At 35.1% G+C, this 14935-nt stretch overlaps 1 protein-coding gene across 1 annotated transcript in view; it reads left to right on the top strand.

Moving 5' to 3' along the window:
* The window catches only part of USH2A (usherin), a 474981-nt gene that overhangs the window by 159392 nt on the left and 300654 nt on the right, over nt 1–14935 (top strand). Inside the window, exons 21-27 of the mRNA XM_070957393.1 lie at nt 3963–4093; nt 10325–10451; nt 10846–10947; nt 11490–11678; nt 12191–12325; nt 13021–13290; nt 14619–14822. Coding sequence (XP_070813494.1) covers nt 3963–4093; nt 10325–10451; nt 10846–10947; nt 11490–11678; nt 12191–12325; nt 13021–13290; nt 14619–14822 — 1158 coding nt within the window. The remainder of the gene's footprint in view (nt 1–3962; nt 4094–10324; nt 10452–10845; nt 10948–11489; nt 11679–12190; nt 12326–13020; nt 13291–14618; nt 14823–14935) is intronic.

The raw sequence follows: 14935 nt of genomic DNA, 5'->3' as shown, positions 1-14935 counted from the left end.
TCCCTTTCTCCTCAATTGTTTAGGTATGTGTACGTCTGCAGTAACTCCAAATATGTGCATGTGTGCTAATTTGGGTTTTCTATTGTACATCACCTCATATGGTGTCTTATTCACAATACTGGACCATGTCCTATTTTGAGTGTAATTTGAATAATGTAAGGCTTCTGACCAAAATTGTTTGCCTAAACCAGCATCCTCTAATGTGCATCTAATCATGGTTTGTAGTGTGGAATTCTTTCTCTCTGCAATCCCATTTTGAAATGCAGAAAATGGATTGGACGTGAAATGTAGCATCCCTCTATCCTTTAACCATTGGGAGAATTCTTTAGACATGAATTCACATCCCCTATCTGTCATAATTTGTTTTATTCTAATATTATGTTGTGTTTCTATGCGTTTGTAGAATTCCTTAAATTTCTGAAAGGTTTCATCCTTGTGCTTTAATGTGTAAACAAAACCATAGCGACTGTAATCATCCACTATTGTTAGGAAGTAACGTTTTCTATAGGTAATTGATGGAGTTAATGGACCAACTAAGTCCATATGTACCAAATCAAAAATATTGTTGGTTGATCTGTTAGATTTTTTTGGTCTGGGACTGGTTTTTAGTTTGGTGGATTTACATACTGAGCATTCCAAATAATTTTCACAATTTTTTATTTTGACACCTTCTGCGTGTTCAGTCATTTTTTGTACTACAGGAAAGCTTGCATGTCCTAACTTCCTATGTAAGATGTGAGCACACTCATCATGAATTGGTTTACCTATTTTTGGTTTCTTCTCATTGTGTGTATTTTTGTTATCATGAGTTATTTTACATTCATCATTGTCACTGTTACTGACATTTTCATCATCTGCTTCAATACAATCTTCCATATTTGAATCAATGTTATGTAACCATCTTTCTTTGGTTATCAGATAGGGTAGACCTCCTTTTATCATCACAGTGCCTACATTTGTTTTGTTCTTTTCTATAGTTGCTTTCCCCTTTGAGAAAACTATATTGATGTCAGATTCTCTGCTTAGTTTTATAGCACTCAGTATGTTGTGAGGTATTTCTGGGATTAATAATACCCCCTCTATTTTCCCTAAACCAGGCAAGTTCACATTTCCTCTGCCTAATACTTGAACCTTTTCTTGATTAGCTACCTTTATCACAAACTTATCTTCTGTAAATGAAGATAATATACTTTTGTTGTTAGTGGTGTGATTTGTTGCACCAGAATCAATAAGCCAATTATTGTTCTCATCTTGTTGTGTTCTGGTGCTGTCTTGTTTATTTAGCCCATTTAGTGACCCAGATTTTCTCTCTTTTGAATTTTCTCTACCCCCTCTACTTTCTCTGTAATTTGGTGGACTTCTATATTTGTGTCTATCTGTGGAAGATTGTCTGTAATTGTATTTGCTCCTATATTCTGGTCTATGTCTCTCTCTTGGGACTTTGTGACAATCTCTTCTACTGTGTTCCCTGGATCCACAATTGTGGCATCTAAAGGCCTCATTATATTTATCTTGGAAGACTACTTTCCTAAAAGATTTGTGTTCTGTTTGGTTACTGAAACGATTTTTTCTTGAATTGTCTTCTGCTATCAATTTGTTAGATAGACTTTCTATTGATAAATATCCCAAATTAATGGTATCTAAGTGTGACATAAAGCTATCCCATGATGGATCAAGTGAATTGATAATAACACTTTTCATTGTTTGATCTGAAATCACTTCCCCCCTCAATTGCAGCTCAGCTCTTATTTTGTTTAGATTTATCAAATGCTCACTTATAGAAACCCCTGGTTTCACTCTAGAAGAAAAGAAATCCTTAGACATTCTTGTGGTTGTGGCTACGCTATCGCTGTGAAATAGATTAAACATGCATTGAATTATTTCTGATACAGTTAGGTTTGGTTTGATGCTATGATACATTGCAGGAGACACGCTAGAAATTATTATGAAAAATGCTCTATGATGTAAACAATCTATTTTTAAAGTCCAAGGTCTTCTTGGAGGACTAGTTATAAAGAATAGTAAATTTTCTTTCATAAAAATAACCTGAAGCTGTTGGTACCACTCTTGTAAATTAATGCCATCAACTCTAAGTTTTGGGAAGTCACTGGGTAAATTCCCTACATTATTCTGTCCATTACTTACAACCTGAGGCAGTCCGTGGTCTCTCAAGTGCAGGAAATTACAGAACGGCATTGGGATGCTTGTAACGAGTCTGCGCGGTTCTCTGGCCAGTTCAAGTCTTTCGGGGCCGTCTACGTAGTTTTGCACATGCGCGTTGCTCATTTCTTCTTTGGCGCCGTTGTGGAAGGTTCTCTCCATTTCAGCTCTCTCGATCCGCTCCTCTTCAGATGAGTCGGTCTCTGGCTCGGTTTTTGGGGTTTTGGTGATGGCGACGGTTCTTCTCTTTCTCTTGTGTGCGCTGGCACTCGATTCTGTCTGCGGTGTAGGACGGAATCGGCATGGCTCTCTGGGCTCGGGTGTCGTCGTTTTCGAAGTCAGGATGGGAGCGTGCAGGTCTTGAGTTGTCGGTTTGATTTCTTGCTTCTTTGTTGATGTCTTGGAAATTTTCAATCTTGGCCCAAAAGCAGCAAAAAGCGTTTTCATTGCTGACTTTACTTGAGACTTTGTTAAATCGTCTTCACTTTCTGATTTTGGTTCATCTGAAGAGTTTGTGACTTCTTTTTCACTTTCTTCGTCTGATAGCGTTTTTCGCGCCAGAAATTTTGAACTGAGCGTTTTGATTGGCTCTGCTTCACTCTCTTTTGAAGTTCGTTGAAACCAAGATGGCTGCCATTCAAAATTTCGCGCGATGTCACATCTTTTCTTTTTTACAACTATTTTCTCAGTAGTCATTTCACTCACAGTTTTTTGGTCTTTGGGTTTTTCTTTAATGACGTTTTTCTCTCTCGCTGCTCCGCTGTTTCTCAGCATCTCCTGGAGGTCCGCGATGAGGCTTTCATCATTCTTTTGGCTTTTTAGTATCTTTAATATCTCTGACCTGAGTTCGTTATTTTCTATCTCGATTTCTTCCTGGTCGTTATTTTCACTCATCAGTTCTTCTTCTTCAGTGGTGTATTCTTCGGATTCTCTCGAAATCGCATTAGTGGATTCGTTGATTGTCTCTTGATCAGTTTCTATTTCTTTGCTGTAGGCCCTGGTGTTGGGCCTATCTTTCTTGGACATTTTTAATTACTTATTGAGTCAATTAACCATCCTCTGCTACCAGCTTGTTGCAATATTTTCAGGATCAGACTCAATAAAGATAATAGAAGTTAGAGATTTAAATATATTTCTCTTTAATCATAATAGGCATTCTATATTCGCTGAATATTCAAGATAGAAGCAATGAAAATGGGGAGGATGGCTCCTTATATATACAAGGGGTGGAGCCAGGAATGGGAGTGGTAAATTATGAATACATTAAAGTCCAAAGAATAAGTTAACCCCTGATGTTCCATATATACATTATTTACACATTAGAGAATAAGGCATTTACATCTGACACATTTTATATGTGGAAAATATGTTATTTAGAAATATATAGAGAATTGACAATAGCAAATGTGATCCCTGATTAGGGATCACTAGGGCTCATATTAATTTCTAGAATGATAAGATTGGAAGATATTGGAGGTCTTCTAGTCCAAATTCCCAGCAACAGCTGGAATCCCCAGACTATCACAGAAAAATGGCAGCCCAACTAAAAAGTTGAAAATTTCCAATCATGGAGCATCCATGACTCCAGAAGGCAGTCAGTTCCAAAATCTATGAATCTATTTTGTTTCCTCAGTTTTATCCAGACAGCGATCAGAAGTAGTTATTTGATCACACAGGATCAAATGTGTGTAATGTCAATGGCAATTGCATTTATCCGAATAATTTTTTGTCATATTCATTTATATGCCACAAATGTGTTATCTAGTGAGAGCTAAACATGCCTTTTTTTAATTTCTAACTAGGTATTAAAATAAGCTTTAAAACTGCAGAACTTGATGGTCTACTTTTTCTCTGTATGTCACCTGGTAATCAAGAAGAATACATTGTCCTTCAGTTGAGAAGAGGCCGTCCTTACTTTCTCTTTGATCCACAGGTAAAATAGTGAAAGTTTTATAGCTATTTTTAATAATACAGGAGAGAGAGAGAGAGAGAGAGAGAGAGAGAGAGAGAGAGAGAGAGAGAGAGAGAGAGAGAGAGAGAGAGAGTGAGTGAGTGTATACTTGCTCTTTCTCTGCTTCTCATAAGAGATTAATATAGAGGTTAGGGTTAGGGTTTATGAAATAGTTACAATAAATTCTCTCTCTCCTCTCTCTCTCTCTCTCTCTCTCTCTCTCTCTCTCTCTCTCTCTCTGTAATTTTATAACTATAGTTGTATCAATAGTCTCATTATAAAATCCAAATAACAACTATGCCATTAATAGTGTCCAAATATACCCTATGTCCTCCTATCCTCCTTATTAGTCTCCAAGGACTTGCCTGGGATACGATTTTGCCAACTCAGTTTGTCAAAAAGGATGCAAACATATGTCTAGTATTCCTTGTCTACCAACATCACTTCAACTGTTTCTTCTCCTACTTCATTTCCTAAAGTTTCTCTGTAATCCAGAATCAGTATACAGGTTAAAATGTTCTGGGACAATTCCATCAAGAGCCCCTGTTACATTTTGTTCCAGAGGGTGATTAAAATCTCAATAAAATGGCTCTCATCTCATTTTGAAGTTGTCCATGTATCTTGTGAAATAAAAATAATATTTAGATTTACTGTATATACCACTTCACAGTGCTTTACAGCCCTCTCTAAGCAGTTTACAGAGTCAGCATATTTTCCCCATTTTACCAACCTCAGAAGGAGGGAAGACTTAGTCAACCTTCAGCTGGTGAGACTTAAACTGCCAAACTGCAGACAGCCAGCAGTCTGCAGAAGTAGCCTGTAGTACTGCATTCTAACCACTGTGGCACCACGGCTCCAACTGAATCCATCTGTACCTGAGATAAACAGACTACAGAATTGTGACACTGGTCAACCCTATACGCACCAGAAATAGTCTGTCCATAAGAACTAAAAAAGCTGTTGAGACTGTAGAAAGACTGCAGAGAACAGCAACAAAGATGATTAGGGGACTGGAGGCTAAAATATATGAAGAACAGTTGTAGGAACTGGGTATGTCTAGTTTAATGAAGAAAGGGACTAGGGAAGACATGATAGCAATGTTCCAATATCTCAGGAGTTGCCACAAAGAAGATGGAGTCAAACTATACTTCAAATCACCTGAGGGTAGAACAAGAAGCAATGGGTGGAAACTAATCAAGGAGAGAAGCAATTTAGAACTAAGGAGAAATTTTCTGACAGTTAGAACAATTAATAAGTGGAACAACTTGCCTGCAGAAGTTATGAATGCCCCAACACTGGACATTTTTAGGAAGATGTTGGATAACCATTTGTCTGAAGTGGTTTAGGGTTTCCTGCCTGGGCAGGGGGTTGGACTAGAAGACCTCCAAGGTCCCTTCCAACTCTGTTATTCTATTCTATTCTATTCTATTCTATTCTATTCTATTCTATTCTATTCTATTCTATTCTATTCTATTCTATTCTATTCTATTCTATTCTATTCTATTCTATTCTAAATGACTCATTTTTATATCTATCATCCCCAGATCATAACTGCTTTAAGGTATAAATCAAATCTAATGTGTGACTTCGCACATTGTGTCTCAGGAATGTAATGATCTGACTTAAGCCTATGGCATACGGCAATAGCTCAGGTCCTGAGCTATTCAAAAACCTGCCTACAGGGCTGGCAAGGTGAAATCAACCATTACTAGCATCCTGGATTTGATGAACCCAAGGTTCTTCTACTGTATACTCTGTTTCCAGTAATAGAATCCAATATCTAGCAAAATAATTCAGGAAAATAGATAAATAAAGCATGAACAGTAAAGAGTTATTCTTTTGTCAGACCTGATGTATATTACATGGAATCTTTTTCCAAAGTAGTGTCCTCCAGACATACTAGTATACAACTTTCAGAATTACTAACTAGCATAGCTCTGGAGTATTTTGTCTGGCAATTTATGAAGGCCCAGGTTGAGGAGCGTGGCTCTATTGTAGTATCTTGGATATATCTATCCTGTATAAAGATCATAGTGTTTTCAGTAGATATACAGTTGCCTGGTAAAATAATCTGTGACCTACCAAATAATGCGAAAACTTGCACATTAGAAAGCATCACAAATAATCTAATAGAAGCCTATTCAGCAAGCAGCATCACTGGGTTAATTTATCTGAACTCAGAAGCTGAGAAGCATTGGGGCTTAGTTACTACCAGGGTGGGAGACACAGAGGGAATATCATAGTGTAGACTAGACTACATAATTGAAAAATCCCAGAAGACAGAAGCAAACTTTTTTGGATTGCTGCCAAGAAACAGCATGATTTGATCTGTGTAATCACCAGGAATTAATCTCAGCTCAAGGAGACATTTTCATAGGAACAGTCTTTTTACAAACATTTCTCTTTTGCTTTTATCTTTCACTAGTAAAAAGCTAAAGTTTTTCTCAAGTAAAATTCTACTCTTAGTGGTTTCATGGACATTTCCAGGTACTGAAATGTGAAAATATTCCAAATTTCAATGGCAAACCTTCAGTAGCACAATATTAGGATTTTTTAAAGGACCTAATGTGCTATCATCAGAAGCAAAACTACCCCTACAATATGAAAGGAAATAATTGAATTAGTTATGCAGCTTGTATTTTGAAATAAAGTCTTATTAGATTTTATTTCCATTCTGTAAGTTTAAATAGTATATAGAAGACATGCATTTACGTTCATGTATAATTTTCTTCAACATACTATGTCATACTAATTTTTGCAGGCAAGATAAATAGAGCATGCATTCCATGGTATCTGGGTTGTATCTTAGTCACATGGTACATTACAAAATTCAGGAATACATGAAATTGAAAAATAACTTTATTCTAGTCCACATATTATTTGGGCAAGTGCAAATTCAATTGATTCACTTAAAATGTGGATTTCAAAATGATTCCCATTCTTAGTACTGCATGTTTTCAAGTGCAACTTGCTTTCTACTGGGTCCAGACAAGAGAAAGCTAGAGATTTCACCAAAAATGATCAACATATAGCTATAATTTGTGTAATGTCTACTCTTGTTAATTTGTGCAGCAACTTGCTTAAGATACTTAAATGTGTTTATGGATGAAAGCCTTCTACTTCAAAGCAATTTCTATTAAAGATGATTGCAGTGTTGCAAAGTAAATGGATTGTGGACTGTAGACAAATTCAGCTTTCCACATGCTACAGAAACACTGGAAGGAATACAGATCAAAACTACAGACGTTGCTTCCATATTTACACTGTGTTTGGCATATGTGATTATATAATTTGAAATTGAGAACTTACATATGTGATTTTAGATAAATAACACATAATACTCCAGATTGTTGCCAAAATATATAAAGAATCACTTTTGTAGACACCTGATCTTTGGCATGCAGCATCGTTTGTAACAATTTTAACGCTAACTAAGTACACTTTGATGAGACAGCATTTAATAAAATGCTCATTAATTTCATCATTAGCAAGGGTATGCTAAGAAGTAAGCCAGTTTCTTATGTCACGCCCAATTAGCATCCCATGCTAGTAATCCCATTAGTATTGTTGAATTCACTAATGGAAAAACTAATGGGCATGCTACCAGGGCACATTAATTGGGCATGACACCAGTTCTGGTTTTAATTATTAAACTATGATAATGAAATGTGTGTTTGTAAAATATTAAAATGTTGAAATAGGGTGGAAGACAATAAAAATAGTGTATGAATAGAGTATGAGCTGATTCGTAAAATGCATTATCATGGAATGGATAACTTTTCTATACATAATATATGCTTACTAAGATAGCATCAAGTTTTAAAATATCTGATAAATCAACCTAAACTACCCTATGGCAGTTGTGAAGTTTTCCACTAGTGCACTGAATTTCAGAGAATTAATGCTTATGGGAAATATCACAAAGTTCTGAGCATACTATGGACTGAAGAATTTAGGTGATAGAAACATCACAAAGAACACAGAGGTGACACCTCCCCTCCAATTAATTATATGAGAGATGCTTATAATTATTTCTGTACTTCTAGAATTTTAGATTAATGCATTTCGAGAATATTCCTACAATAAAGATAAATAACAGCAAACTTTAAACACAGGTTTGAGGATATGTGATAGCTGCAGATAATATGCTCTGTTAAATATGTTAAATATATTTTGGGCATTTCTCAGCTGTTGAAATTGTGACAACTGTTGCCCATTTTTAATTGCTGGATAATTTATTTTCTGCAAAAAATATAAATAATGTAAATTTAAATTAATTGCCATTCATTGTAAATGACAAACTTTAAACTAAGAATGCTTCTGTATCAATTAAAGTAGCTTAAGGCACTCAAAAATTAATTGTATTGATTGTAAATCATGTATTCACTCTCTTTCCTGTTCTAAGGGGTATTTTTATGTTTGCATCTGTTTTTTCATAGCTTCGCCAAATTTAAAATGTATGTATGTGTATGCGTGTGTGTATGTATGTGTCACATACATACAGATTATTAGATCAAGATGTTTGTGTAAAGGCTTATAATTATGGATAGAAACTTAATATGAAATTCTCATATACAAATTAAGTATCACTTTCAAATGTCAAAAGCTCACTTTTGATCCATAACTAGCTTCTACATGTCTTTTGAAGAGAATGCTCCTTTTCAAGATAGTAGGCACAATGCCATAAAAAATTGTTCATAAATAATCTGTGCAATGTTTTTTAAAAATAGTGTTAAAATATATCTTTATATATGATCTTTTGTGCCTTTGGATAGGGAACTAAGACCCAGATTCTTTCACTTCCTACATTCATATAATCTAGTCTGCAAAATTAAAGCAAAATCAGACCTGGGAAGTATTTTGATAGAAAACCAACAGGAAGTATGAGCACTACACACTAGACAGTGAGATTGAGAAAAAAAGTCCATCTCCATAATCACTTCCATCAACTTTGGGTCTGCTGCTCTTCTGATTCCAACCCACTTTAGAGGGTTGCTAATGTAAGAATAAAATGTTGAGAGATCCCCATATAGCCTGCGTTGAAGTTCTGAAGGAAAGATGGAACATAAATAAATAGAAACAAGTATTTTAATTACTTTTTAAAATGTGGATCACAGTTGGATCACAGTTCCTCATGATGAGCAGGTGTTAGCTGTTGCTTGGAAGGCATTTCCACAGCCTCATATGGTATACAACTTGAACCTTCTCCTGGATTGGGAAGGCCAGTCACTCATTCTTTACCCTCATGTGGAAGTTGCAGCTGGTTCAGAATGCAGTGGCAAGAACACTGGTAGGCATGCCTCCATATGCCATGTGTCATTCCTGCTCTCAAGTTGCACTGATTACTAGTTAGCCTCTAGATTCTGCTTATAACCTATAAATTCTATATATTTTTATTTATTTATTTATTTGTCAAGCATATATAAGATAACAGGTAAAAGTATAAACATAATTTGAATACATGAAAAGAGTAAGAGTAAAAAGGAATATTAGGACAGGGATGGAAGGCACACTGTGCACTTACGCATGCCCCTTACAGACCTCTTAGGAATGGGGTGAAGTCAACAGTAGACAGTTTAAGGTTAAAGGTTTGGGGGTTTGGGGAAGAAACCACAGAGTCAGGTAGTGCATTCGAGGCATTGTCCACTCTGTTACTGAAGTCATATTTTCTGCAATCGAGTTTGGAGCAGTTTACCTTGAGTTTGTATTTATTATTTGCTCGTGTATTGTTGTGGTTGAAGCTGAACTAGTCATTGACAGGTAGGACATTGTGGCAGATAATTTTATGGTGTCCTTTCAGCCAATGTGAGCCATCATATTCAGTGATCCACATTTCTTTTTACATATTTTGGGACCCTAGAAGCATATCTCTTCTGTCACAGTAGCCGCCCCCTGGAATACGGTTCTCCTTAGATCCCACCATAATGGTGTTCCAGGGGATTTAAAAACCGCACTGTTCTCCCAAATTCAGGGCTAGGGTGAATTGTGAAATGTATTTGGAAATATTTTCTATATTGTTGGCCAAATTCACTATTTTGTATATGTGTGTCTTAATATTATTTTTAGAAATCCTTAAATTCCTATGTAAAAAATATTGTTTCTTCTCTTATTCATATTGTATTTTATTTTGTTGGTTCTACTGTGAGCTACTCAGAGTCATTCTGGAGTTGTGTAATGCTTAAATCACAATCATAATTGTTTTAATTATTATAGGGTTCTGCTATTTCTGTAACTCCAGAAAATGATGGTGGAAGGCAGTATAATGATAACAACTGGCATCATATAAGTGCAATAAGAAATGAAGCCTTAGGAACAATAATTATAGATGGGCAATTCTCAGGTAATGGACTCATTACAATCAATTTAATTTTCTGAAGAGTTTCTTCCACCCATTATTTCTAAGCTATTCTATGAATGTTTATTTTATGATTATACTATTATACTACTATATTTATACTATTAATGTTGTTTGTATTTTTTGTCATAGATTTCACCAGTGAGGCTGAAACCAATTTCGTTGCATACATGATATACAATGACAATAAAGGCTATACTATACTATTATTTTCTCTGTTTCTTATAATTTTGTATGCTTTCTACCAGGCTAGCACACTTTTCTGAGATCAGGTTTTTTGGTCTTATAATTTGTTATATCTGTAAAACTAAAACTGTAATTTTGATTCAGCATATTCTAGTTCATTTTTTTTTCATATTTTTCAAACTATTATTTTTAGGTTCCTCAGAAGCTACAAGTGGTAGTACCATTATAGGAGAAAATACAGGAATTTTTGTTGGAGGACTTCCACAAGACTTTATAATTGAAAGGAAAGACGTAGGTGAGAAGATTATATTAGATGACTCTTAGAACTCATTCTAAGAATTAACAATGACATTTTTTGTTGTGTATAGTTAAGCATTACAGCGCAGATGCACTTTCCCCACCACTTCTTCACATGCAAACATCTTTATCCATTTTACTAAATATTCAGAAGTTGATTTTCTGCAACTGTTCTTCTTTTAGTATCTTGGAAGGTATTATTTCTTTTACAAAGTCTGATTTCTTCAGTACTGCTTGCTGAGATTTGTGAGTGTGAGCATACTACTGTACTACAAAGAACAACTTTACAGCATAGTAGCTAAAGAAATAATCATATAAATGTAAAGTATAAAATCCTTCACAACATTTTTTGTTTTGTTTTGCTGCTGCAACAATATTTTGTTTGGGATCAAATCCGAAAAATTGTTACCAACAGATAAGTGTGGAAGGGGGAACTGTCCTGCGAATGCAAGAATGGACATAATTTGGGAAGGATTCTCTTCATTTTGAAATTCTAGTAACTTTACTGTTTGTTTGTTTATTTATTTATTCATTAATCAGGCCCAACTAAAATAATCACAAAGGGATTTGTGGGGTGTCTCCGCGATATCTTCTTGCAAAAGATGCACCATCCCTATGAAGCCTGGGAACCTTTAAAATGGGAAAAAGCAGTGGAGCAAAGAAATGTTTATCACAATTGGGAAGGTTGTCCTACTTGCCTTGAAGATGGAGCACACTTTCTTGGGAAAGGTATAATCATATGGTAAAATTGTTAGAAACAGTTTTTTTAGATAAAAGAATATTGTTCCAACTCTGGAGGTTTTTAAGAAGAGATTGTATTAAGTTAAACTCAGTGAAAACTGAAAAATCCAATATTTTTCAAAATATATGAAATCTATAAAAAAGAAAAAATCATATGAAAATCAGCCAAAGCGTAACAGGCTTGTAAGAACAGAGGGATGGAGACAAATGAATATGAAAAGACATCTGCCTATCTTCAGTAGTTTCTCTTTATTTTAGAAGGGTAACGGTTCTACTGAAGTTAAAAAGAATGGATATTTTTTCATGTATAAGGCTAATATGTATGCGTTGTTAATATATGTAGGCTGAATTATAGATTGAGTATACATATTTTACAGGATATGCTTGAAAACCTAGATCTGCATTCCTTACAATTATATGTAATTCCATGCATGATTCATATTAAATTTTATTTTCACTTATAGTAACTATACTATAACATTCTTGCCTTTCTCATTAAGGTTTCCTAGAACTCCATTCAAATATTTTTCGTGGTGGCATGGATTTTGAAATCTCCTTTATGTTTAAAACAGATCAATTCAGTGGATTACTTCTGTTCATTTACAACAAAGATGGACCTGATTACATTGCTGTAGGTTTGTTTGTTGTTTTTGCCTGGTTGCTTTGCTTATTTGGTTTAATTGTCAATTGCTGTGCGCAGGATACATACAATTTTTTAATGAAATATTTTTATATTTTTGAATGGCCAGTTGAGGTCACTTGTGGCATAGATATGTTTTAATTAAATTTTAAATTGTAGAACTGTTGTCTCTGGCTTGTAAAAAAATGAAAGAAACAGACATACATAGAGGCACAAATTGATCCCATTCCAATTCTCTTAAGAACTGCAGACAGCTGATGGCATATGTCCTGTTGAACTGACTTTGGATATTCTCATTTTATCTTAAAAATGAAATACTATGCAAAAAAGGATGCACTGTACAAATTCAATCTGAGAAAAAAAGTGTATATTTCAAAAGCTTGGATTTTGCTTTTCAAACCCAATAACCCCAGTGGAATTTTAATCTCTTGCATTGTTTTTTGGTTTCTTGTCCTGGAAATTCAATACAGCCACTGAGACTTGGAACTATATTCCTTAAAAAGCACTACACTTTTGAATGGTTTAAATTCAGATGCTAGATTGGTTTTGTTTTCCTGGAATCATCAATCTTTTCTCAATCTCTCTCTCTCTCTCTCTCTCTCTCTCTCTCTCTCTCTCTCTCTCTCTCTCTCTCTCTCTCTCTCTCTCTCTCTCTCTCTCTCTTCTGTTTTAACTTCAAATGGCAGGCAGAACTGAAAAGTGGAAGTCTGATTTTCCTACTAAATAACGGTATTGTCTCCACACATGTGAATCTCTGGTTAGGACTATCTTACTGTGATGGAAAGTGGAATAAAATTATTTTGTCAAAAAGAGGATCGGTAGCTTCAGCAAAGATGAATGAATGGACAGACCATGTGATGGAACCTGATTTGGAGCAGCTTTTTGTAAACTCTCCAGTCTACCTTGGAGGGACTCCAGTTGAGGTCCAAGAAGCATTTAAAGAACTGGGCTTAGAACAGGGTGTGTACTACATGGAGAGTTGGAAGAGGCTGCACATAAATAACATGGTGCACATATTTATTGGAAATGTTTATAGCTTGAATCAAAGTTTGCATGGGGATGTGCAAGGAGAAATCAGCAAATTTCACTTTGGTTTATGTATAAATGGAAATGTATCCATGCATCTTGCATCCCCTCCTGTATGTTTAAGTAATATTTATGTAATTACTTAAATAGGACCACTTAGTATGTTACATTGAATTCCATGTTACTTTTTAAAATTAAATAATTAATTATGTTTATTATACTATTATTCATACTTAGGTTTAACCAATGTAACTAACAATAAATATTTCAAAGCTACACATACAAATAAACAATCTCTGGTGTAGAGATGTTTTGTTCAAGAATAATTTTAAATAAATTTACTTAATTAATTTATAAAGAATACATAATATCATATACATGCCAATTCAGAATGCCAGCCTGGTGTAATGGTTAAAGCACAAGGCTAGAATCCCTGAGCTGCTGAGTTCAAGTCCCATCTTGGACACAAAACCTGCACAGTAATTTTAGGCCAGTCACTCTTTCCCAGTTCTAGGAAGCAGCCAAGAAGAAATCAAATCTTGCCAAGAAAACTGCAGGGATGAGAGTCTAGGCAGCTGCCAGGAGATAACACTGACTTGACATATTAGAACTCCAGAAATGTATACTTACTCTTTGTTGCAAATGTTTTTGACTACTCCAAAGTCAGAAGGTTGGTAGATGTTACTAGGTCACCTGTAACTCTGATAGTAAATACTGGGCAGAATGGGCATTACATCTTTAAATGATAGGACAGCTCGATGCCTAATACAGATACAGCCTTTTAGGTCCCTAGCACCTAAATATCTTGACAACATGTCAATGCCAAAATTTAGTCAGTGTTCTTTAAAAAAAAAAATAAAACTATGGGAAAATAATATGCCTAAGTAAGTAACAATGATACTCCGCACATATCCAAACTCAAACTTTCTATACAATTAATGCAGTTGAAATCCCGCAAAAGAACATCCTCTATGATAATAAAAGAATGAATCACAAATCACATTAATTTGTATTTGTATTTGAGCTACAATTTCAAAATCAATCCTTTTGCATGTTTTATTTGCTGACCCTCCCCAAAGATAGCATGAAGCAAAAATGTTATATAGCCTAACAGACATATATAGAAAGAAACATAATCTAAAGTTTAACGTTTAAACTGTACAACAGTACAATTAAAATGTAGCACTGTAAGAAGTAAAACGTGCTTTTTAATTAACAGCTGAAGCCCTTTACCTGCTGCTAATTCCCTTACTATTTGCTAGGTTTTGGAGGCTGCATGAAGGATGTTAAATTTACACGAAGTGCTGTCGTTAACTTGGCATCTGTGTCCAGCAGTGCTGTCAGAGTCAATCTGGATGGATGCCTATCAACTGACAGTGTTGTAAACTGCAGGGGAAATGACTCCATCTTAGTGTATCAAGGAAAAGAGAAACATGTATATGATAATGGACTGCAACCATTTACAGGTACCACAGTGGATCCTTCCTTATAGGTATAGTTTTTGTTCACTTTGCAGTTATTCTATATTAATTTCTCTCTCTCTCTCTCTCTCTCTTTCACTCTCATGTCCTCTCTGCTC

Source organism: Pituophis catenifer, unplaced genomic scaffold, assembly GCF_029215685.1.
Source record: "Pituophis catenifer annectens isolate HBS135680 unplaced genomic scaffold, rPitCat1.0.hap2 SCAF_1, whole genome shotgun sequence".
NCBI classification, from domain to species: Eukaryota; Metazoa; Chordata; class Lepidosauria; order Squamata; family Colubridae; genus Pituophis; species Pituophis catenifer.
Note: the sequence above shows the minus strand (reverse complement) of the source record. Positions and strands in the feature narration are given on the sequence as shown.